Source organism: Ischnura elegans, chromosome 11 (genome assembly GCF_921293095.1).
Source record: "Ischnura elegans chromosome 11, ioIscEleg1.1, whole genome shotgun sequence".
In the NCBI taxonomy this organism is placed as follows: Eukaryota; Metazoa; Arthropoda; class Insecta; order Odonata; family Coenagrionidae; genus Ischnura; species Ischnura elegans.
In genome coordinates, this window is record NC_060256.1 from 101,063,588 (window position 1) to 101,083,888 (window position 20,301).

A 20,301-nucleotide genomic window follows, 5' to 3' on the forward strand; every position below is an offset into this window, starting at 1 on the left:
GCACACCTTCATAGCCACTCGAGAGGTGTCTTCATAGATCGTAGTCTCCTTTCCTGCGTGCGCAGATCTAAAAATATTTCATCACTTCTCTAAAAGTTGGTAACATAGATTAGTTTAACGCCGACGAGGCGCCAAATAAGGGACAAGTCGTCTCACTATGCATCGTTTTTTACCTTCTACCATCTTCTGATTCATATTATCAAAGATAAACGACCTCCTAGCAGCATGCGCGGGATGAATTTTGCTGCATTAGAGGCGTGGGAGGGGGAGAAGCGAGCGTGGAGGGGAAGGGATCGGCCTGCGGCTCTGGTATCCGCGACGCTGCGTGGGCGTTGGAATATTTTCTTCGCGGACGCGGACTCAAATTAGGCATTTTGTGGCTAAACGGTGGCAGATACGTCAAAATGCACAAAATGTTTGCCCTATAAGGGCAGTAACTCGGCAAAATCTATAGGGAATGACCATGAAATATTATATTTTTCGAATTTTGACCCTCCCCCCCTAAATTGCATTTGAGCGAGGGTCAGGGGTTCACGTACAGGTCTCAAAATTTTCAGGCCTTATTTTTGATCGGTCCCACAACTTTGTTTCATTGGGCCAGATGGATTTGAAAAAAATCGATTTTTGCGATCCGCCCTATTGAGCAACCGCAATGCTTCCCCCCCCCCCCCCCCCCCCCTCCGCCCAGTTCTGATCCTGGGTACGCCCTGCATACAAGTGCGTATAGCTTTCCTATTACAGCGAAATGTAATATGAAAGCAAGTTTCAAAGCAGATGGAGTGTTGTTGCGTAGGTTTTGCCTAATCACATTAGAACGAACTCGGTTAGTAACTTTTGAAATACTCGCGCCTTGCATCAATCTCCTTCGATATATCTTTCGCACTGCATCATTCGATTGTTGACCACCCACGTTCAAGATAACTTCGATCACGTAGTCGACTGGTGCGGCTAGTTCGACTATTTCGACTTTTAACCAAATACGAGACGTAGTTATATTTTGTTTGTATTTGTGTTCGGCGCTGTGTGAGTACTAATATTTACTTTTTTTTACGTGTTTTTATGATCAAATATTTTAGAACGGTTGTCGTAAAAATTTTCTAGTTGGCCTTTTACAGTCCCGTAATTGCAGTTGACCGGCCTTTATCTTCGAGTCGGTTTTGTCTGGCATGAGCAAATATTGTGTACATATTTATTTTAATTGAAAGAAGCAGGCTTCAGGTCATTGCCTTTGTTGACCAAACCTCCTCAACCTCGTAAAAATGATTGAAAATTTGATATCATAATTGGCCTACTGTGTGTTTGGTGTCACGATGTGCAGAAGACAGGCGTGACTCTTAAGCAGCCCAACTTCATATTTTTACGTTGTTTTATTTTAGATTATCCGTCCTGGCTGTTGTTCAGGAGGAAAACCCCTCCTCTTCCCCTTCAAACGACCCTAAACCCTCATCCAACAAGTTGAAGTCACCTGGAATGGATTGGAGGTTGTTTGTTTACGGTGGATTAGCATCAATTACTGCAGAGTTCGGTATGTCCGAGATATGTTGTAAAACTTAAATGCTAATATTAGTCTTGATCATGTTGTTTTCGTCGTAATTAGAAAAAAATTGGTATAAAGACGTATAAGTGAGTGTGTGTTATTTTTAATGTACATACATATGATACTAACAAACTAATGTCCATTTAAACTGAGCGAGTTGGTATTATATCATGAAATCCTCATTTGACATTTATACGTTACATGGAAGTGTTGTTAGAGAAGGTGTAAAAAGTGGAAAATTAATGTGTGTTTAAGATTCCCATTGGCAGATTAGTTTTTAATAGTCATGTACTGTCATATTAATTTAACTAAAGCTCTTATGGAAGTTAGCACATTTGTAATTATTGTTCCGGAGAAACATATCGTATAATCGTCGTATTGAGCAAGGGCTTTTTCATATTCTTCTATTCTTTATTTCTTCCATTCGTTATTTACCGCAGCATGTTTTCCATCGGTGTTTATCTGGGATTTCGTTTCATAATGGGGCTAGAACTTGCATGTGGGATTGGCGTTTGATTTGATCATTTTTAATTTCGATTTCACTATTTTTCCTGTTTTATCCAAACTACCGTTCATGGTTATACATTCTTGCACGAAGCTATAATGCCTTCCCCAAATTTTTATTTGTTTTAATCACCGAACTGTTTCCTTTCTCGATCTCAGTCATGTCCCATTTTCATTTCTTTGACGTTGACATATCGGTGTCCGACTTTAAGTTCTGGTTGATTCGTTCCCTCCAAAGCGTTCAACTTTAATACTCTGACATGGGGCTCCTCGCAGTCCGAGCGAACTCTCTTGTATTGAATATGAAGCAGTAAGTGTCAATGCAGTCGCATATTCTCTGGTGTGGAGGCTCACTTTTTTTTAAGATATAAGTGGTGTGAAAAGAGAAATTAAGTTCAATTATATTTATTTGATATCCTGCAATTGCCATCAATGCACGAAAATGGCTTAACTTGAAAAATATTTTTTTATGTGTCAGAAAAATAATTTTTCCCCTTCACTTTACCCTTGGTGGTATGGTCATAATATGGTTTCAAATGAGTTTATCAAAGAAAGTTCTACTTAGTTTTAAAAAATTTTGAAACCAAGTTGGAACCATGAACAGTTTTCATCACTCTTTCTTTCAAGAAAACTTTATGGTATTTAGAATGCATGTTTCATTGCTCATGCTGATTGAGTTATGTTGAAAATAGTATGATATGTTCATTATTTTATGTTTTCTTCAGTTAGAATATGGTTTTGATTGAACAGATCTGAACTGTATTTTTATATGCTTACTGTTGATTTGGGGCTCAGAATTTGTTTCTCTTTGGTTATATTTTTATCCATTGTAAAGGTTGGATTACTTGAACATATGTTGAATTAATAATCTAACAGTGATCAGTTCAAACTGCTGAAGTAAGGAAGTGTGGTGGACTTATATAAATACTTGAGGAAGGTCAATGAGGATGAAGATATAGTTGGTGTCAATTTGGTCTCTTGCAGGAACCTTCCCAATCGACACCACAAAGACTCGTCTTCAGATTCAAGGGCAGAAGATAGATGGAGCTCATTCACAGGTCAAATATCGAGGAATGGTGCATGCTTTCCTCCAGATATCCCAGGAGGAAGGGGCTCGAGCTCTTTATTATGGGTATAAGACATTCCTTACCTGCTAAGTATATTTTTATTTTGTGTAGAATATAGTCAACATACGTCATACATGCCAGTCTGAAAGAGAACCATGCAACAACAACAAGAAAAGGATAAACAAAAAAATTTTTACATTAATAATTAATTGTTAGCAATATATGAAAATATATGTAGAAGTTACATTTATCATGTTCTAATACCTACGTATGAAAACTAATATCTATTTTTATCTCATCGTGAAGCTGAAATGAGAACTCAGAATTCAGTGTGTTCCAATCACTGTGAAAGCATTCCTCCTTTTTTATGATATATTTTGTTTTATTATATTTAACCTAAGTTTGGAGGATTTGTAAATGTGACCAAGACTCAAGAATATCCTTTAATTAGACTACAATTTTAATGCCACACATAATATGTGGCAGAGCACTAATGAACCCCAGCAATTGGTGGATGATTACTTGTAAATCTGCACTTCAAGTTGTGTCAATGACCATGTGGCAGGGATGCCACCTTTGGAGTCTTGACTGGACAAATGATTCGAACATTGTGTAAACCTGCTTGTGTTTGGGGGAATAGGTTCTCATTGGAGTGGCATGATAAGAAAATAAGAATTCGTGCTGAAGTTCCTTGGGATGCACTCTTATTTCATTTGTAGTCTACAGTGCAGTGCAATGAATGAATCCTTCCAGAATGACGCTTATCCCTCCTTTCCAGGGCGACATGCGACGAAAATCTGAGCCATCCAGTTCCCTTTCCTTTATGAGGGATCTTTACCTTTCCTTTATGGGTGATCTTTCTTCTTTTACTCAATTTAAGACTGTATTCCTGTAATTATCCACCCACTCACTCTGTGACTCAACCATAAGGCTGGTTTGGGTAGAGCTCAGCCCAGACAGCTGTAGGCATGTTAATTCCACGAAGTTAGGGTCATGGGGCCAGTTCCTTTGCCTGGGCTATTTCACCCTTCGATGATTTTGTTTGGGACTGTCTGAAGGCTTCACTTGGGAGTGGAAGCCGAAACACCTCGATCAGCTGCTAAGCACTCTGTCTTATAGGCTACCATGCTCAATCGTTCCATATTTTGATAAAATTTGAGGAGTTTACAGAGTTTGAAGTATTTTGATTGTTTATGGCATTGGATGAAATGTGGTGCTTTCTGCTGGGTATCCTTACAGAATCCTTGGATGTACCAACCTCCCTTCCTAAGTTCTGCTACAGAACTTAACACCACCCTGATGGATATATTTCTTCTCTTGATGATGTATGAAAACACTCTTGGTAACGTGCAAATTTAATGTTTGCAAAGCATTAAAATTATTGTGACCATTCATTTTATTTTAGCTTTGGTATTAAAATGGATAGTATTGAAAACTTGGTGAATGGGAATTTGGAGACTAGGGTTTATGGGTGCTCATATTGAACAAAAGAACCAAGATGTAAATGTAATGCGTTTAATAAAATATAAAGTACAGCCTGTGTCAAACTTGTAAAACTAGAATTAGACCCTGATGGCCGTGGATTCTGGAGGACTTTGCACACTAGCAGTCAGGACCTTCTCTCACCGATTCAGGGATTCTCTCCTTGGCTAAAGGCACCAAATTCTTTGTCCCACCTGCTCTGCTGGTCTTCGTCCAGGCAGTGCTGCCTTTCAGTGGTAGAGTGCATTTAATAAACGCTACGCCTACTGCTGTTACAGGTTATTGTATGAAATGTTCAATTAAAATGTTGTGAATGAGATGGTGCAGATGACAAATTCACCTTTTCTTAGTGTGCCTCCTCTCCTAGAGTCATACTAGGGAACCATGACCTTGCTCTTTCATCTTCAAGTACACTTTTCAAGAGCATAGCGCAGAAAATTAATGCACTCTCTCTCTCTCTTATTACATTCAGTCATTCCCTCTAAGCTTTATCATTTGAGGTGCCAGCCCAGCAAGCATATTTTTTTGTTAATTGCATCCTACTTTTCATGTTATTTCTGCTAAGTTTCCTGTGTGAATTCAGTGCAACATTCATTCTATCTACTTGTGCTCAGTGTCACTGCAAATGTGGTCATACCATACTCATTTTTCCTCCTCTTTTTGCTTTCCTTTATCCTCCATATTTCAATTATTACATCTATTGCTCTATTTCTCAACTTCCCATGTGGACTTTTCACCTATGCCAAAATATTTGCTGATTATGATGCTAGTTTTCTTCCACTTAATTTCCTAACTCCTCCTTGTATTCTTCCTTTGCTTGTTTCATTGCTTGCTTTAACTCTTTCCACTTCTTTACATAATCTTGCCAAGTCTCGTTAGCCACGTAGCCACCTGCTTATCCTATTTTCCTTTGTCATGATCATTCCACCACTTTGTCCATTTCATCCTTGTCTTCACCATTTGTTCTCCACAATTTGCTTTAGTTTTATTTTAGCGGGTTTCTTTAAAAACCTTTCAGACTTATTCCATTAGATCCCCATCACTTCCCACGGTTTGTTTACTTCTGTGTAACTGCTCTGTTACTTCGTTTTGGTATTCCTTTCTGTCTTGTTAACTTTCAGTCACTCATACTTTCGGTAAATCCTCTCTATGCTTCAGAGGGCCCAGCCACAGATTCATGATTAGGAGTCATTGTTAATTGCTTAAAATTGAGTCTACGTTAATGAATGTGTGCTGAATTCAACAATTCTATCTACTCATATGTCCGTAGTTTACGGCACACCTCTTGAGTGGGTGAAATAATATGTCACTTTTTGCTCCGTTATCAGACTCATAAGTGATCCAAGAAGAAATCAGTCATCCTCTTTCCATTGGTGTGCTCCATGCTGTCCAATTGATCTTCATCCATGTTCCAAGTTCCTGCCTTTTCTGGAATTTCAGTCTCCTACTATCACAATATTCTGGTCTAATCTTTAACTGTGCCAGTAGTACCTGGGTATAGAAAAGATTCTCATCTAACTGTGCTGCATCCTGTGCCTGGGTGTATATCTGAATTAACTATATTTTCCCCTCCATTTCCAGGTTCAATTTTAAAAGGTCCCACCCCGAAACTTCTCCATCACTTTGCCTGTTCCTCCTTTTGCTCTCTTACTTTGTTCTACTTGAGTTCAAGCAATATATGATTCTCAATCATTTAACTTATCTTCACCTAATCCTATCTTATTCATCTCGACCTATACTCAGAATCTATCTTTTGTACTTTCTCATCTCCTCTCAAATTCACACACTTTTCCTAAGCGTGATGATAAGGCTGTTTTACATGATGAATGATTACTTGCTTGATCATTTGAATGATAATGCAAATGAACATTGTTGAATATGCTAAGCAGAAAATTAGGAAAATTTTCTATCATTTACATGGTGTTGCAAATGAAGTTAGATTATGTTCCAATTTTGCTTGAATGGTTCTGTGAACGTATTGCATGTAGTGTATGAGGTGTGGAATTTTGCCGCATTGGAATTTTAATATCACATTACTATTTTAAAATCCCATTGATCCCTATGATGGCACATGTATTTCATGTTGCTTTAAGAGAACACAAAATCACACGTAGCAACTCTCGTAGGTGAGTCATTTGTTAATACCATGTGGGATCTTTAGTTGATGAAAAGATTTTTTTTCTACAAGAATTGATATTTTGTATAATTTGCAACTGTTAAAATATCAAATAAGATTAGATTGCAAAATTTTGGCATGAGAGTCACATTGAAAGACAAAATCTCTTTTTATTTGGTGAGCACATTTTGATGAAAGCAAGAAGTTCTGTCATGGTGACCCAACATAATTTCCATTATATTGCCTAACTTCTTTACGTCAAGGGGAAAGCCCCTGAGTGTAGCCCATGAATGTCTTAATCTATTTTCTTCCCCTGCATTAATAGGTCAACAATATTTGAGCTCTGAGGTGACTAATTTAAGTATTTACAAATCTTAAACTGTAATTACGCATGATTTCCCAAATTCATTCACCGTTAAGGCTCCCGGATACATCGGCCACTTTCGAGTTGTGGATCTTTCCCCCCACCCCTCAAAAACTCGGCCTAGTGGCTAGCGAGCCTAGCCGACTAGCAACTGGCCTTGGACTCGAGGCAGGGAACATAGGGGGCAGTGTTTAGGGAAGGGAGGGGAGGCGATGTGGAGGGGATGGGTTCAGATGACTGAAATTTTGGGAACCTTCTCGCTCGGGTTTGCGACTGTTGAACAGCCGAGTGTCACCGTGCTCAGCCTCTGCGCCGCATGGAAGTAGACGAATCTCAAGGCAACACGGTGGTCTTCGAGATTGGGAAATGGATATTATTTACGGAAGTGTAGAGCACAGAGATTGGTGAAATTTCGTCTCCAAAAACCCGGAAGTATTAAAAAAATTTCTAATAATTGATTTGGTTACTAATTAAAGCAATCTCATGTAGTAGCGAGAAAATCAGGCAAGTAAGAATTGAAAGGTACAGTTTTATTATTCCTTGACATTTTTGAGAATATCGTTTGTTCTTCATGGTGTTTCAACCCGTCAAAATGTTTTAGAGATTTCGTTTTCAATGAAAAACGTAACTCCCGATACATAAAAATATTAATTTCTTAGTTTTTCCAATTTAAGTATTTATGGAAGAAGGTAAAATGTTTTTAACTTCTCGTCCATGAGGTTTTCCCATAAAGCCTTGTCCATCTAATTTTTTTATTAAATCCACTTGGAGTACAAAAGAAAAATATACAATGCGTTTCTATATTATTTCGTATATTTCGTGGAGTATTCTGTTTCCCCTGGATTTCAAAGAAACTTTTGATCTTCGCTTCAGATAAATATTTCCTTATCGGATTTCACAGTAATCATCAAGTGTGGAATCTCGGGAGGAAATTTCTTCTTCCTGAAGGCTGCAACTGGACGTTAGGGATAACGAAGACGCATGCTATGGTATTTTAATCACTTATAAAAATTTCATAACTATAATCCGTACAAAAATATGTGCCAAAATTTATATATAATTACTAAAGTAACCTACCGATTAAGATAGGTTTGTAATGAGTATTTACTAAACATTCTGGCTGTACTTCCTCCTATCATTTCCTCTTCAATTCACTATGAAATTCCTTTCCATCAAATCTCTTATTTCCTTTCTATCTCTCACTTAACCAACATTCTTTCCTGTAACACAGTTTTCTCTCCTCCCTTACTATGTCCTACACTTCGTCGTTCTTCTTCGTCTACGTCCGCTTCACTTTCTCCGTTCTTGTCCACCTACTTTTATCTTGTGTCTCAATCGTAGCTCGTGACTCTTTACGAACCGCATAAATAATAAGTTGACCAATTTATTTTTATTTATCCGTGGAATCATCATTAAGAGCGCATTTCAAATAAATTAGGATAAAGTAGGAATCCCATTTAGGTCTTGCCTGTAGGATACCTCAAAACAAATGACAATACGAATTGAAAAAATTAGTAAGCTGAGACCAGATACGAAACATAATAAATGCTCGAAAAAATAGCAATTTTTGTTAAATCTCAGCCTGCCGTGCAAAAAAAATATATATATTGAGCATTAAACGCACTATCAACCAATTAATTTATTTGGATTTTCTACAATAAGTTACCACTTACTTAATCTTTAAAAAATATGTTAAACTATTTGATCCTCTTATAATTTCTGACCATCAAGAAAACAATTTCGTCTTACATAGGGGTCATTCCATGTGAATTCAACACACCACTCAACCCGACCACCTCAGATTTCTTTCAAATTTGGTGTATTCAATGGTACTGGTAAGTGATGGAAAAATACCAATTTGTAGAGGTCAATGATGATTTTGACAAAAGTTACAGGTCCGCAAATGTTGTGAATTTGTCGAAATTTCAGTGTGTCTCTCTAAAGATAAATGACTATAATTCCGGTTCTATTCAAGGTAGAAAAATAAAACTTATGGTTTTGGAAAGGTAATATATAGGGCTTTACAATGATATACAACACGGGCTATTTATAATAATTTTAATATTCAAGGTCATTGACGTTGACCTTTGACCTTGAATATCTCAAAACACCCCCCCTTCAATTTTTTTTATAAAAATATATGTTAATGCTCATACATTTTTCTACACGCATACAAAATATCAAGATGGCACACTTAGGGCGTCATGCCCAAAAAAATATTTGTCTACAGAACTACACAAGCAAAATGCAAGAAGTACCACTTAAATATGAAATGCCCATTGTTGAACGGTATAGGTCATGGCTATATCATTACAGTGTTACATAAAACAATGTGATGGGTAGTTTTAATGAAAATACAGTTAAAATTGGCAAAATCCAGGGGTGGTTCCAAAGAGGAGCTAGGGGGGGCTAATCCCCCTTTCGGTATCCAATTTACACTAGATAAAATGGTAATTTTTTCGGGCCCCCTCCACTGCTGCAAGATTCAGGTCAATGCCTTCACTATTATTGCCAGGATGAAAGAGAACGAAAAGCATATGATAATGAACCACAGAGGAAAGCAATCAGCGCCCCATGCAGAGCACACAATCGCTAAGAAAACACATAAATCGGAGCGTGAGTGGAAGAATATCTTCTATGAGTGTCCCCCAGACGCTGTTCCTAAAGGAAGCATCCTAGCATCAGCTGGAAAAAATATCATTAAAAAATACGAGCACGCAAACGAAGTCAATGAAGAGGCACAGAATGAAAGCAGGCAGATATATCTCATATACACTTACTAAAAGTACACAAATGGAAGTGTAAGAGAGAGGAATTCTTAATGAAAGATTCGGACGCCTTTGGTCTATCGCCCACGCTATAGGCATGGCATTTAGAAGACGCATACAGTGCGTTGCGCATGCTTAGAGAGGAACGACGGGCATTTATAGTCACGCTTGAGTGGTTAATCCAATTAAGACTAATTTGCAGTTAACCTAATTACATATTTTCATTATTGAATCAAACTGTGAGAGACTAATCTGATTAGATTCAGAGGGTTTAATTTAGAGTGAGAATCATACAGTCATTTAAGCTACTTATCTGTTGCTTGTCCCATGGATGTCACTTCAGTAGGAACTACAGTGAAGTGTATGTGTGAGAATCAGACTGTCATTTAAGCGCATAAGTGATTTTAGCACTATTTCTTTTATGTGAAATATTAGTTTGTGAAAAATGGCTTTCAAGTCAAAAATGTACTGTTGCAATCCATTTAAAGAAGAAGGCCATGCAAGAGTAAAGAAAAATTTGAGAGACGTTCAGGATTGGATGGCAAATGAATCACCTAATGTATTGATAGGTGGGGAAATTTGCAGTAAATGCCGAAAAAATTATCACAGAAGTTATCAGAACATGCTGAAGTAGCCTCTGCTATGCCAGGGACTTCCAAATAAGATGTAAGTGAAGATGAAATAGCACCTGCTATTGCCCTGGATTATTTAAATAGTAGCCTTCAGTGTTTAGGTGCATCTCCTGTGAAGAAAAAGAGACTTCAAAATGAGAAAAATTACCCAAAAGAAAAATTGAAAAAGGTAGCCTCAGTTTTGGAGCAACCTGAAAAAGAGAGTGTAGAACATGCAGAAAGTGAAATCATAGCCCAGCTCAAAGATAAGTTTCATAGTCCAGACAGTGTATGTGACAAGGTACAGATTCTGTGCTTCCGAAGAGGTGGAGTGTTAGGAAAACCATGAAAGAATTTTCTGCCTCAGATTACATTGTACGGAGAGCCAAACAATTAGTGGCAGAATATGGTATTTTAGTAACACCAAATCCAAAGCCAGGTAAGACATTATGTGAGAAAACAGTTCGATGTGTACGTGACTTTTACTGTGACTATAACATGAGCCGTATGATGCCAGGAAAAAAGGACACTGTGTCGGTGAAAGAAAATTGGGTTAGACTGCATAAACAGAAGCAGCTAGTGTTGCACAATCTCAAGGAAATGTACAGATATTTCAAGGAAACATATCCAGATTTAAAAATTGGAATCTCCAAATTTTGTGAATTGCGGCCGAAGCACTGTGTTCTTGCGGGTGCTAGTGGAACCCATTCTGTTTGTGTTTGCGTCTCCCACCAAAATTTTAAGTTGATGTTTGAAGGATGTAAATTAAAGGAGCTAACCAAGCACGAAGAACATACGTTACCATCATACAAGCATTGTTTAACATTTGTTACATGCAATCCCGCTCTTCCAGCATGCTTCTTAGGTGCATGCCCCTATTGTCCATGTGTAGAAAAACTAAATGATTATCTCTTTGAACTCTTCCGTAGAAATGGCATAGATGAAGTTTCGTACTAGTGTTGGTTAACCACTGGCAGGGCAGTTTTAGAGACTTTAACAAAATCAACGGATGATTTCCTAGAGGCATTTTCATCCAGTTTAAAGCAGCTAATACCACACTCATTCATAACACAACAGCAGTCACAATTCTTTAAAACTACAAAAGAAGAACTCAAAGTGAATGAATATCTTGTGGTTTGTGATTTTGCAGAGAAATACTCCTTCATCATTCAAGATGAAGTTCAAGGATTTCACTGGAATAACTCACAGGCCACAATTCATCCATTCGTGGCTTACTATCGAGACGTTACATCTAATAAAATACAACATGTGTCATATGTAGAAATATCTGACTGCCTTCACCATGATACCGTATGTGTGTATTGTTTCCAGCGCAATTTCATCAATTTCCTGAAATGCCACTTTTCAACTCCAAAGAAAATTTATTATTTCTCCAATGGATGTGCTGCCCAATATAAAAATAGAAAGAATTTCATTAATCTGAGCTACCATCAGGAAGACTTTGATGTCACTGCAGAATGGCATTTTTTTACTACAGCTCATGGCAAAGGACCTTGTGATGGGGTTGCAGGGACCGTAAAAAGACTAGCCACACTTGCAAGCCTCAAGAGACCTTTTGATAACCACATATTGACAGCACGAGAGTTGTTTCAGTGGAGCAAATTAAATATCCCTTCATGTACCTTCAATTATACACCGACTACCCATCACGATGAAGACATGGCCAAGCTAAAGCACCGTTTCGAAAATACTAGGACGATTCCTGGTACCCATAAACTTCATTGTGTCATACCTATTAAAAAAGGTATAGTGAAGAAAAAGGCATATTCCATCTCATCAGAGTGTAGAGAAGAGTCAGTGACAGCTGTGGTGAGAGAAATGCTGTTTACAGACATACATGGATTCGTTGCTTGTTTATACAATAATCACTGGTGGGTTGCATATGTCGAACACACTTCCCAAGACACAGATAAAGTACAAACCCGATTCTTGCACCCACATGGACCATCTCCATCGTTTGTGTTCCCTACCAAACCAGACAGTCATATCATCAAAAGATATGACATTCTCACAAGGCTCGATCCTTTGAAACAAACTGGAAGGACATACAGTTTCCCTGGATCAGACCTGGCAAACATCAACAATTTAATTGGAAACTTATGAGGTGAGGTGAAACCAAGTTTTATTATATTTTCATTGAAGCTACCCATCACATTGTTTTATGTAACACTGTAATGATATAGCCATGACCTATACCGTTCAACAATGGGCATTTCATATTTAAGTGGTACTTCTTGCATTTTGCTTGTGTAGTTCTGTAGACAAATATTTTTTTGGGCATGACGCCCTAAGTGTGCCATCTTGATATTTTGTATGCGTGTAGAAAAATGTATGAGCATTAACATATATTTTTATAAAAAAAATTGAAGGGGGGGTGTTTTGAGATATTCAAGGTCAAAGGTCAACGTCAATGACCTTGAATATTAAAATTATTATAAATAGCCCGTGTTGTATATCATTGTAAAGCCCTATATATTACCTTTCCAAAACCATAAGTTTTATTTTTCTACCTTGAATAGAACCGGAATTATAGTCATTTATCTTTAGAGAGACACACTGAAATTTCGACAAATTCACAACATTTGCGGACCTGTAACTTTTGTCAAAATCATCATTGACCTCTACAAATTGGTATTTTTCCATCACTTACCAGTACCATTGAATACACCAAATTTGAAAGAAATCTGACATGGTCGGGTTGAAAATGCCACTTTTCTGTGTTGAATTGACGTGGATTTACCCATAGATAAATGAGCGTTTGAACGGAAAAATTACGCGTCGGCAAAATATAAATTTTTGTAGATCTTAAATTTAATGCAATGTTTTCAGCTTCTTCTTTAGGTTTATATCCTCTTATGGGGTAGAAAATTTTGAATACTTAGAAAAGGTTATGATGACGTAAAGGGAGAACTGTAAATCTACAAATATAGGTAAGGACGGTTCAAATTATATTTGATAGCAATCAAGCTATTGCTTTTTGGAGAATCAGCAACCAATTGCTCGAACTTTAATACCCCTCCCCAGAAGGTTATCAAGTAGTTTAATTATGATTGTACTAACACATTATTAATTGTTTTAATAAATTTTGGGTAACATCATAGAGTAAGTATATATTCTTACTCTATGGTAACATTTACTTCGGAGGGAGTAAAGCGTTGCGTGGATAATTTTATATTTCCTGGAAATTTGGTTAACTTAATTATGACTTTAGTCTTCTTGTGAGTAATCCTCATGCCATATTCATCGCATCTCTTGTCTAATGCATCCACTATACTCATCAGCCCTCTTGCTGACTGGCTAATCAACGCCTGATCGTCCGTGAACCTTACTGATTTTACATCATTCCTCCCACTTTTACTTCAGTTCCCACCTCATCCCACGCTTCTCTTGCCATCACCTCAGCGTATACTCCAGAAAACAATGGAGATAGTGAAAAGTCTTGCCCTACTACTCGGGCAAAGCTTGCCCTCCCAGTTTCTCCGTCCGCTACCTTCACTTGCGCAGTATTGGCCAAATGAAGATTACAAATGAGTCGCCTATCCCTCCAACTGACGCCTATTTTCTTGAGAATATCCATAATTTTGTCCAGTCCACTCTATGAAATACTTTTTCAAAATCCACGAATAAGGCAAACACAACCTGATTATAGCTTAGGTTCCTCTTCACGAGCGACCTCATAACCGCAATAGCATCTTTACTTACCGAAGAAAGATCTGAGGTTTTCCCGGCAAATGATGTTGTTGAAGTTTATTCGGGATTGCCACCGGATAAGGTTCTCCATCTCTGCCGATGTTTCGATGGCCGAGTCGTCCATCGTCATCAGGGCTTGATGACGATGGCCATCGAAACGTCGGCAGAGATGGAGAACCTTATCCGGTGGCAATCCCGAATAAACTTCAACAACATCTTTACTTACCTTTTCTGAATACAAACTGATCTTCGCCCAAGTAATCGATAGTCCTTTTCTCTATTCTTCTCTTTAATATTCTCATTACCACTTTGCCTTATTTTCCATTGTCGCGAAATCAGGGAGACGAAGGTCATATCAGGGAGAGCTCCCTTGATTTCCATGTCTTAGAAGCGGCCTCTTCCTTGGCTCAAGATTATGCCACACCACTGCTTCTTCTACATGTTAAATCTTTCCTGCCTGTTTCCGATGCCATGCAGATCCTCCTCTTTCCCCATCCATCTACTCTGAACTTCGATTTGCTCAGTTAGCATTCTTCCATTTTTAGCATTAATTTTTGACATGGCTTGTCCTCTTTTGCCGCCAGATAGCGACTTCACCTTGACGTACAACGCATCTACCTCTCGTTACTTCTGAATCTTTTCCATTTCCTCGCAGTCTCTCTCCTTGTTTTCCACCAATTCTTTCTCCCTTCTTAGTTTCTCACCGTAATAGATGATTATGTTTACTTAGAATTTTCCCTGTACTGTGTCTACGTTCTTCCACTTCCTTATCACCGCCATTTCTTTTTTAATTTCCTTCGTTATCCTAGTTTTCTTTGTCATACGAATCTCCAGAGGTTTCTAGTAATCTATCCTCGCATTCCCATTAAAGTTTCAACGTTCTATTTCCTCACCTTTATTATTTTACGAGTCTTTTGAATATTTCGTTTCGTTTCGTTCACCTTAGGGAGAATGGGATATATTTTTCGCCATTCCTTTACATCTGTTTTACTATTATGTGGTCTTTCTGATGTATCTCCGTATCCCTTGGACTCTTCCTGGTGGACTTTTGCACTTTAGGATAATTGGACTAGGTCTTTGTGACGAATAACTTGTTTCTCCTGCAATATTTTTTTGATTTCTCTTCCCGCTCGTTTCGCGTTTCCTAACCCAAAATCTCCTATTTCCCAGCCCTTCCTCCCTCCCCGACTGAGGCGTTATACTTCCCCATCATTACTTGGTTTTTTTAAACCAGGCATTTCACTTATTATTACCTCGTCTACTTCTATCTCCATACGAATGATAGCGGACTTGTAGACTTGAACTGCTACTAAGTCGGTGGGTCGTTCCTCAAACTCTACAACCAGAATCCATACCGCTTACCGGATTAATTAATACCGTTGTCTTACTCAGCTTCCCAATTAATACTGAAGCTACTTTTGAAGTTAACTTTCCTCTCTACCATAACATATATCCACCACAATATTTATGTGGGATGGGAGGTGGCATAAATTCTACCATCACCATATGGGCAATTTCTGCGTCAGATTTTGTTTTGTTGGTTTGCGGAGTATCTTCTAGATCTGTATTTGTAGCATCTCTGGAGTCACTGTTAATATTATCAATTTGTTCATTACCATATATTACAATGATGCTCGCTGTGAGATATATAAAAATGTTGAGTTATCAGTGCCAGCAATAAAATAAGTTTCGGACAAGGGTGCTATACCACTTCACCAATGCTTTCTTCATGAAAAAATATGCTTTCTTTTCTTTGCTTTTCACTTTTATATCATATTTTTTCATATGTTAATGCAATTTGCATGGCGCTACTCTGTAAAGAAAACTTTCAAATCCCTTTTCAAATGCAATTCCCGGCAGAAGTCTTTCTGGTAAAAACTAACGAAGCATAACATATCTATCGCAAAAAATTAATTTTATATTTTTTTTACTATTTTACTTTTATAAAATGCTACAGATAAATTGACAAATAAGTATCGATGCACGACGGACTCAATAATTTTGGCTATTTTCAGGCGGTGTATCGTTGGAGGACGTTGTTGCCAATGTTAGAATGGGCGTGAATGTTCACATAATCTATTCACGCATGAAAAGTAAATTGATAAAATTGTTAAAAAGTTATTTTATTGGTGAATATGTTCCTTTGTTCTTTGGGAGATTCTGGAGACGATTACTTATTCAACCAAAGCTTTCAGTTCGAGACGTGAGTAAAAAAAATATATCGTTAAAAAATATGCTTTTTGCGGCGTATTTACTGCAAATATTGGCTTCGCAGGTAAATCGACGAAATTGTGTATGGGAAGGTGCACATGTTTTATTAATAATAATAGCGTATAAATTCTAGAGTAAGGAAGGGCTGCCAGAGGTGGAGGACCAAGTGGCAACATCAATGAACACACAAACATCAAGTCAGTCTTCCGCCGCCTACGACCTAAGGCCCAGTGATGTGAACGAGCGGTTCAATAGTTTCCAAGTAAGCTTCCGCGGAGATTATGATGATATCTGGTGATTTTCCGGGTATTCTTCCGCGTTTATCCATTTTTAGGACAATATTTCCCCTACATTTCAGTTGGCTTCCTCAGGTCCACTGAAAAGATGGTAGTCCCATATGTCGTGTATGAGAGTGTTGTCTATTGTATTTAGTGATTTTTCAAATTTGTCCTTTAGGTTGGTTAGGTGTTGGGAGAGGGGAGGAATGTTTAGGTTATTTGCGATATAGTCATTTCTGAGGAACCATGGTGCATCAACAATTCGTCTGAGTATCTTGTTTTGGCTGACGTATAGTTTGCTTAGATTGGAGTATGAAGTCCCTGCCCATGCTGGGTAGCTGTAAGTGAGAAGAGGGCCTAACATGGCAAGGTAGATTGTTCTTTTGGTGTCGAGTTTCATTCGGCTTCTCCTGTTGAGCAGAGGGTTGAGGGAATTGTTTGCTGCTTGTGTCTTATTGGTGGCGTAAGCTATATGATTGTTCTAAGAGAGCTTTGGATCCAGCATTATTCCTAGGAATTTTACCTCCTTGGAATCAGGGATTTCTTCAGTTCCATAGTAGGTTTTTGTGGTGTTTTTATATTTCGCTTTTCTGGCGAAAGTTTTGAAGTCCCAGTCGGTATTTTTGCCATTGAGGTCTCCGCCCAGATGCAAGGATGTTGGGCAAGTTTTTCGATAGTTTTGATGTCACTGAAAAGATGCATAAAGTTGTTCATATTATATACACCCCGTTTTCCGCCTTTTTTGTGGAGGTGTGCCTTGATTGGTTGCGATCTTTGAGGACCCGTTTCCTCGCGCTGGAGAGAGTGTAGCCGTCTTCAAGGTTGAAGTTCTTTGTTGTTGTGGCGATTTCAATTGCCTCCCTGATTATTCTCGGGTAGTAGCGGCCTTCTTTGTTCTTCATCGACACTTCAGTGGACCTAGGAAACCAACTGGAACCTTGGCGAAATATCGTTCTAAAAATGGATAAACGCGGAAGAATACCCGGAAAAATCACCAGATATCACGAACAGTTCAAGATAAGCCCATAATAGCTACTCTGTTTTATCACTTGCGTGATTTGAACTTGTATCGTCTCGGAGGAAGCGTCCAGTGCAACCATATATTCCAATGACTTCCGTCCCAGATTAAAAAAATCTTCGGGCAGTTCCAATCCAAGGGAAATATAAGATTATTCCGATAAAAGAAATAAGCATTTGCCATAGTGATTTCATTCTAATTTAACCAGAGGTCCTTCACTCGATACCCATGAAAATGTAACATTATTTGAAACTAATGCCTATTTTTTCGATTTATAAGGCTTACTTGATAATGATGAAACTGCGAGCGAACTTGCAGTAAAAACCAAGGGTCTAAGGATTGACGAGAGACGAATAGGACAGTGGGAAGATGAGAATCAAATTATCTCATTTTTATGCTGCAAAATATCAAAATATGCGGTGTTGCGTGGATTGCGATGACGCGAGTGCGGAATCCTTTCCTCATTCGTGCATCCTGTTACCTCTTTAAAAAATTATGGATCCCTGAATCAATTAAATAGTGTGCGATATGATATTCTGTTTAAGTTTAAAATAATGAGAGACACAAAACTAGTCCTAAAATATTTTATCTATTTTTAAGTTTCCAAAAAACGACACTCATTCCACAGAAAAATTAGACCATTACCCTGTATGTAGGAATTACGAATTCGAAAATGCTGCCATATCTTTTGCATTATAACTTACTCATCTAAGTTTCCGTCTCAATTGATCAAATAGACAAAAAAGAAGCCAAGAAAAATTCTATTTTAGGGACCGTAGAGTGCAAGCGTGGGTTGTAAGAGACCGATGTCTTAAATATTTTCCTGTCAATTGACAAATGCATGCACCGAAGAATTAGCATTTTTTATTACAATTGCCAATTTAGAATTAGCAAGTTTTTTATGAATTAAGCAAACATGTTTCCATGCATCATGCATAGTACAAGTTGTCCATGAGTTCTTGACTTGCACGTTATAAAAAACTTCAATTACAAAAAATGGAAAATTTCGGTGATAGAACACACGGATGTAAATCTGCACGCTGGTATACGATGCGTAATCTATGACGTGACTCGAGCTATCAAGAATTATATTTGTTACATAATTTTAGGCATTTAAACTAATGAATTTCTTAAAAAATAAACATTCGAGACTCATAAATATAAAGCTAATCTTTCATTTTTAGCAGAATTAATGTAATTGATCTTATTTTTCGTATAAAATTATGGCAAGGGAGATTGCACCGATGAGAGGAAACTTTTAATCTCGAAATGAACAGATGTATCAGGGTAAAATGCAGTACTGAAGCGGATATAAACTGACCAGGGTCATTTGTAGCAATCCTCCTCGCTGAGAATAAACCGGCATTACCGATAGCAAATGTACGAAGTATATCTCCTCGCATGCAATGTGGGAAATGCATCTTGGTTGAATTGATATGTTTTTTTTTTTGTAATTGCATCGGAACAAAAGAGTCAGGGAAAAATCATCATGGTATGACAGTATTTTGGCAATAAGGCACTGTTAAATAGTACGTGGCGTTCTGCGCTCCTACCGTGAAACAATTCATGTCCTTTAGCGTGTTGTTGGACAAGATTAAAATTCGGCTCCGAAGCACGCATCACACATACAAGAGCGACCCTCACGCGGCAAAGAGCAATGACGCAGCATTCTCTCCCGCCATACCCGGCAGCTCGGCGGCTGCCGGCGAACTGAAGGCAAGAGACTCCATACAAGCGTTGTCCCCTTCCACTGCCACGATGAGACTCGCTCAGTGGCTGAGGGCGATGTGAACGGGAGAACGTCGCCGCCGTGGAGAGCGCAAAAATAGCGTGCAAAGGTTCGCATAGATTGATTTAGTGCCGCTTCTATGAGGACTACATTAAAATAGTATAAATTAATATGAAGATAAAGGATTAAAGTTTATAAAGACTGTAAAACATTTTGGGTTTCGTCATTATACACGCCGTAGCAGGCAGCCAATTTTACCGGATTTCGTGTTTTTCCGTGGTCAATATTGCAGCGTGAAAAACGAGAAATGAAAAATTACGATAATCTTTTCAAATATCGATCTTTCTTCTTCGTAAATATGCATTCAAATGTTATGTGCATAGAATAACAGAGGCGTCAGACGAATCGGCCCAGACGTCTGCAGCGTAGTTTTTGGACTAGGTATCCGGGAGCCTTAAAGCCGATGTTTCAAGCAATCGTGCAAATGAATTTGATTCGCATGATCATTCATCATGTAAAGGGGCTGTAATTTTCCATGCACTGAAAATCATATCCATTAGCTCACTCAGTCGATTCCATTTGGCTCTTTGTATTTCACTCTGAATAATTTGTTCCCCTGAAGTGGTTTTCAATCAGTCCAGCTGAATTGGGAGCCTGCCTGCTGATGGACTGTTTTCTATCTCTTTTTGGCCCTCCCTCTTCAAACCACATGGCAGTGGTTTCTGTCCTTGTCAGTTGGGCTGCTTCTTCCACCTTTCAGCTCAGCTCAGTCTTCCTGAAGGCCATCTTCTCTGGCTTTACTGCCGTTGAGGGCTCCACAGTAACCCTGGGAAGGGGCCCATACAGGGTGCTCTCATGTGGGCCTGGTTTTTTTATGGGGTTTTTATTTCTCCATCTCCTGCTTC

At 38.3% G+C, this 20,301-nt stretch overlaps 1 protein-coding gene across 4 annotated transcripts in view; it reads left to right on the plus strand.

Annotated features, from left to right (window-relative positions):
* Positions 1 to 933: 933 nt before the first annotated feature.
* The window catches only part of LOC124168120 (mitochondrial uncoupling protein Bmcp), a 110,712-nt gene continuing 91,344 nt past the window's right edge, over positions 934 to 20,301 (plus strand). For all 4 annotated transcript variants that reach the window (XM_046546242.1, XM_046546243.1, XM_046546244.1 and 1 more), the window contains exons 1-3: positions 934 to 1,023; positions 1,377 to 1,525; positions 3,026 to 3,173. In XM_046546242.1, the coding sequence (XP_046402198.1) occupies positions 1,471 to 1,525; positions 3,026 to 3,173 (203 nt within the window). In that variant the 5' untranslated portion in view covers positions 934 to 1,023; positions 1,377 to 1,470. The remainder of the gene's footprint in view (positions 1,024 to 1,376; positions 1,526 to 3,025; positions 3,174 to 20,301) is intronic.